This window comes from Neodiprion fabricii, chromosome 3, assembly GCF_021155785.1.
Source record: "Neodiprion fabricii isolate iyNeoFabr1 chromosome 3, iyNeoFabr1.1, whole genome shotgun sequence".
In the NCBI taxonomy this organism is placed as follows: Eukaryota; Metazoa; Arthropoda; class Insecta; order Hymenoptera; family Diprionidae; genus Neodiprion; species Neodiprion fabricii.
In genome coordinates this window covers 31,623,044-31,629,043 of record NC_060241.1, presented here as the reverse complement: position 1 = coordinate 31,629,043, position 6,000 = coordinate 31,623,044, and the positions used below count along the sequence as shown (strand labels likewise).

The 6,000-nt window shown below is 42.5% G+C and overlaps 1 protein-coding gene across 3 annotated transcripts in view; it reads right to left on the bottom strand.

The window, feature by feature from the left end:
* Window positions 1-233: 233 nt before the first annotated feature.
* Window positions 234-6,000, bottom strand: part of LOC124178502 (uncharacterized protein CG3556) — a 48,277-nt gene continuing 42,510 nt past the window's right edge. For all 3 annotated transcript variants that reach the window (XM_046561911.1, XM_046561910.1, XM_046561913.1), the window contains exons 4-7: window positions 3,052-3,299; window positions 2,515-2,901; window positions 1,014-1,403; window positions 234-926 (exon numbers count right to left, since the gene is read on the bottom strand). In XM_046561911.1, the coding sequence (XP_046417867.1) occupies window positions 865-926; window positions 1,014-1,403; window positions 2,515-2,901; window positions 3,052-3,299 (1,087 nt within the window). In that variant the 3' untranslated portion in view covers window positions 234-864. The remainder of the gene's footprint in view (window positions 927-1,013; window positions 1,404-2,514; window positions 2,902-3,051; window positions 3,300-6,000) is intronic.

Sequence of the window (6,000 nt, the reverse complement as noted above, 5' to 3'; positions counted from 1 at the left end):
ATGATTACAATGCTTGTCTTCTGTTATTAAACTTACGCGATAACATATACGTCATTTCTTTCTCCAGTGAATCGTAAATAGAAAAATATTCGAAACAATCAAGGGTACAATTTCAGTTTTTTACCTTTTTATCATGTTTCAACTAACAAAGTAAAACGAACCTTAACCATCGACGTAGTTCTTTTTCATCTACTTCTTCATTTTCCCGGCGCCGTTTTCTGAGGGAACCAAAGTATGCGATAACCACGTCTTTATTGAATAAATTACAATCGTTACTCAAAATTGTATATCTCATAAGAATCCCAAAAACACAATATACGACTCCATAGGTGGAAAAAGCCAACCCGATCAATCATGTATATATGTATATATATATATATGTGTGTGTGTGTGTGTATATATATACCTACATATTCATGTATACACGTAAATGTAAATGGTACCATTACGAATACTAATACTATGATATATCGGTTGTTTCGTTAAATGTTATTATAATAATAATAAGTACAATATGGTTGTGCATTGCAGTTTCATCATATAAAACTTGACGTTACCGCGTGTCGATGCAGAGCATAAAACGTGCGAAACGCAACGCGCGACAAAATAACGTCACAAAATCACGCGTCGTTTTGAGTTGGATCGTTGATTGATTCGCCATCTCGACAATGATTAATTGTTCCTCTGATGAATAATATTACAAGTTATTCAGTTGTTAAATCGTAACTAATTGTCAGGATGCATCGAGTATCCCGTTTTCGCATTGAGTTACTTTTTTTTTTAGTCCTGAATTCGGTGTTTCTCGTCCCTCCGTCGGAATCTGCCTGTTTCCCCTCAACTTTCCGATTCCGCATTCGCACTTTCTTACAGTTTTTTGTACCAGAAGAGGTAATGGTCGCCCTCGCTGATCTGCAGGTCGTCGACACCTGCGAAATGACGTCGACGATGGTAACTTTAACGTGCTTATAAATATCGCGAAACTCGAGTCGTTAGAAAATTAAAAATACCGGTACCTCCTGGTGCGACCAGCTGATTTCCGGGTGGAGACCCAGCTTCCGGTGGCGTCGGCAGTCTGTACAGCAGCCAATAATGATACGACATCGGCTCCTCCTTGTATCCGGCCAGCGTATGAACATAATGACCGTTCGGCCATTCGGAGGCCGCAAACTGGAAGTGGGGCGACATTTCAGCGGCGGTGATCATCACCTCGTAGAAAGTTTCGTTCCTCGGGGCTGTTATCGTCAGGTTGTACGTCTCGTTCACGTTGCTTCCAACCCAGAGAGTGTAGCTGATGTTAACCATGGTGGGAGCCTGGGTGCCGGCGGGTTCCGTTGGATTGGTCACGTTGGATCCGGTAGGCGAGAGGAGGATCACCTCGCTGTGATTGTCCGCCAACGCGATCTCTGAAATACCCCGTTTCCATAATCAAGGTGACAATACTCACATTTTCGTGGGTCGGCTGCAGGAGCCTGTTTTTACAATCGAATTTCAATTGTTACAAGGAAAGTACTCGTCGAGGTTTTCTTTCGTCTATGATTTTTTATATAATGCATCAAAGAACTTTAGACACGTTATTTTTTGTATCGCGTACCGATTTCAACGATCGCGGATTAAAACCACCCCTGAAATTTAACACCAAACACATATAATTGAAGATTTCTCGGTAATGACGTAACATATGTTTTTACGAAACCAACTGGACGTTGTCACTATGAACAGCTGGAGGACAATACGAGCAATGATTTTACGGTTAGTTGATGAATTCCTTATTCTTTAAGCGTATATTTCAGCAGTCATATTGACCCGCTTGAACGGCTGAATCAGGTCGTAAAAAAGGTACGTGCCTAATGCCTCTGATGCGTACTACAACGTATCATAAAGTGAAGAAAATCCCTGAGGTATACGCTTCGGGTTTTTTTCCTCGTTCATTTCGAAGCTTCGGTGTTACCCTAATCGTCTATTTCCATTTAAGATGCTGGAAGCAAAGTAAAAAATTACAGGTTTGAATCAAACGAAAGGAAGCATGCATATCTGCTTTACGACGAAATTTCTTTTTCTTCACAAAAGGTTGAAAAGTATCCTAATTCTATTCCACCGCGCATTGGAGTGAAAATCAACGCTTGGCAAGACCGCGACATTGGACAAGCTCATTGTCAACCTTTCGCGCCACGTAAAAGCATTTTATCAGCCGAGGAGTTTTGAAGTTTCAAAATCTCCGGCGTCCCATTCAGCGGAAGCCGAAGGTCGCTCAACCACAGGCGTTAATAGCTGACGACCGCTGCTCCCTTAGCGTCAGTCGTTAGTGGGTCGTCAAGTTTGTACCTGTGAGAATTGCTTCTACACAGCTATTCGCCAACTTCATGGTATTGCACGCGCCGCGTTAAATCGGCCATGATATGGGAACCGCAATTTTCGGGATGCGTGCAACGAACCCGTGAACTCGAACACCCGCGGTGTTCGTTCCGAAAGGACTTCCGCCACCTCAGGCGACCTTTAATACGACCGTCGACGTACCGTTTGGATTGGTCAGCCGAGGTGGGAGGACATCGGCGACGCCTTGGCCGCAATCGAGAGCCCGAATGTTGGCCAGACCCTTGGCCGAAAGTCCCAAAATTGCCTCGGCGGTCGTTTTAACGTCTTTATCGAAGCTGCCGTCGGATCGTTGTCGAGCTGCTAGCCAAGTGACGGCAGCCGACCGATTCCAATTCTCAGCCGGCTCGTTTTCCGCTTCCTCGAGTGCCTGCATGACCAAAGCGGTCGTGTGCAGGTTACCGAAGCTCCCGTCGTGTTGCTGCTGATGGGCGAGACCCAGCGATGGCTTTCTCACGAAGTGGTGAAGATTCCGGTGTCGATGATCCTGGACTATGCAACGCAGCGCGAGGATCACCATTGCCACCGTGTCTGATGAGGGATCGGATAGTATTAGTCAGGGGTGTACGTGGTATCGTGTCTACAACTCGTCGTTCTTCTTACATGGCCTTGGGTTAAGGTCACGTAAACTAAGAGCCAAAGAGGAGAGATAATTCTGCACGAATGTTAAAGGCTGCTTACCGATGTTGTGATCCTGCGCGGCGTTGGCTATGTCGAGGAGTCTTCGGATTTGTCGCTTCCTTACGTGAGCTTGTGCGCTGCAAGCGGCCAGGGTTGAGAAAGCGAATTCGAAGTCGAGTTGGGGTTCGTGGTGCTGCAGCGTGCCGATCAGGTCGTGACCGTGAAACTGTCTCGGGTCCATGCAGAGGGCGTTCAACGCCAGGGTGTACTGAGCCAGACGCATCGGAGCATACGGTATCTCGTGGTGTCTGAAACGAGATAAACTCTTGAATTATTCAAGTTCCGGTTCCGGTATTGATCCGGTTGTTCGTGTCTAGTTTTACCGGCGAACGTGTCGCTGCGAGAAATCGACCCGCTATTCACATTCGGGCAACCGTTTACCAGATTTACACTCAATCCGAGTTCCATCGGTTTTGCCCTCGCCTCGATACAACGGATTACTTCGGTAAACGGTTTTATATACCTTGTACAACCTATATGTCGAGTTCGTTTTTTACTTTCTATCAGACTTATTAAGATCTATTCACAAATTGTTCTCCACTTCACTTATTGCTCATGAACAACAAATTTTCAGCTTTGAATGGTTCTGAAAATCGAATAATTTTGCAATAAAGTAGGTTAGATCCTTTCAAAGCGACGTGCAACAGTCAATACGCTACTCTAACTAAACCACATCGTCTTTTTTTCAATACCCGGTTCATTCGAAAATTACTTTATCTTAGATAGGTTCATGTGCTATATTTGTGCTCCAACTTATTACAGAATATATTTTTATGAAAATATAGCTGTTTCTCCCCCTCTCGTACCAAATTAACGCAGTGATAATGAATCGTAATTAAACACTTGGGAAGTGTTTGGAATAGTCGAATCACTGTCCTCCGAAATTTCGAACGTCCGTGGAGCTCATCACTTTCTCCGTCACCCGTGAAATTGCGATTTTGCAATTAAACCGTATTCGTACTTTCCATTCGTCCTCGTTGTAAACGAAATACTGTTGGAATTAAAAAACTCACAACACAGTATCTCTGGAACAATTTGCCTATAGTTCACTGTCTAAAGTTCACCAATAAAAAGAAAGTTTACACCGCTGGGAATAAAATGTGAGTGATTTGAGCATGTTTGTTAGATCGTTAGATCGTATTCTCTTTACAAGAAGCACGAAAAATGAGATCGTTAAACATCGAAGCAGAATTGCCACTTGTGAAATAAACATGGCCGAACAGAGATCGCGGAATTTGTACAAAGGACTACAGCGACACTAAAATTCGTTAAAATTCGTTGATGAATTTCCATTTTCAGAGTTCCCTGACCGAATTCCAAACATTCCCCCGTATGAAGTACTCCAACCACGAATGCCCGGCGGAGAATCGAAAATTTAGAGAGATCCGCGGGTCCCCTGAGACTTTACCAAATTCTAAAAGAAATAGGAAATAGCGATGTTGTAAACTATACGAAAGGATGGACCACCTGTCCTGCGTACTGTAATAGTGAGCATTTCTTTCGCGATTGGATATCGCAAGAATTATTTATTCTTATACCTACCGGCATACGATGTGGATCATGGAATGGGACGAGCGATGCTAAAAGAGGATCCGCGGGCGTGGATCGTATATCGAAGGCTATCGTATATCCTACAGGATCTGATCTTTCCATCCCGAAAAAGCCCCGGCACGGCATCGGTTTCACGATGACTTACGGTAAAGAATTGACTGTCTAGACGCTTTTTTGAAAGTATTTTAACAATGTTAAAAGCAAACGATTTCTTTTTTTCGGCGAATGTCGATTAGCGTTGAAATTTCGCGTTTCTTTTTCAGTAACTTGTCAGAGCTGAATACTGCGCGCTCAACGAAAATGCGACGATTTTTTGAAAATTTTTAACTTGAAAAAGAGAACGTCTCTTCGGTGACTTTCATGCTTATGCCGCAGCAGGTAAATGATGTTGCAAGAAGTGTATACAAACTGATCTGAATATTAAACACGACCGCGATGAACACGTGTGTCCAGATATAAGACGTATAGAAATGCTTTTTCCCTTCATTGAGATTCGAGACATGCAGAATCTCGGGACTCTGTATTCTACAGTCAGAGCAGTGATAAAGTCGGCAACGCCCCTTGGACTAGACGTATTGAAGACAATTTAACTTTGGCAGTAGCAATATGAACGCGTATACATTTATATACGCATACATGTATGTATGTGTATGCACACACACAATAATGTGTAGGTATGTCGAGTTTTGGTTTACGCGTCAACTACTTTCCGTTTGGCCCATGTATGAGAGCCAAGAAAGTTGCCGGTGAACTTCGATACTTCTCTCTTCAAGCCGTCGACAAACGACCGTGTCTGCAGGTATACGTGTATTATATATATATATATTCGCTTAGTTTTCTCGTTTCGCAAAACAAACTGACGTGCAATATCTTAAGGCAATCGTGATTTTCGCCGGTAAAAAATATCTGCAAAGTTGCATTGCATATATGTATCACCGAAGTAAAAGTAAAACATTTTGGTATTTATATCAACACATAAACAAAATTTTTATTTAACACATGCTAGATTTTTGTTCCGCGATATAAATCGTAAGTAGAGTACATGTAACTTGAATTGAGATATTGTTGTATTCTATTTATCAACTGAAATAAAGTTCGAAGGGTTCGTGAAAAATTAGGAATGATATATATTTCAAGAAATAGTGGAAGAAAAATCGCGATTGTCGTAACAGGATGACATCTGAACAGAATCGATTGCTTGTAAGTCTGGAGGACTTTCATTTCCTTGGGGATTGTGTATTTCGACGAGGAAAAAGGCGAAAAGCTTTTTTTCGTCGGATATAACCATTGATCTAATCTAAAAGGAATGATTTTCCCAAGGTCATAATCGAGCCATCTTTACCTGGTGATAACATTCGAATTGCATTGAGACTTTGCGATTAAAGTAAAAAGCATTTT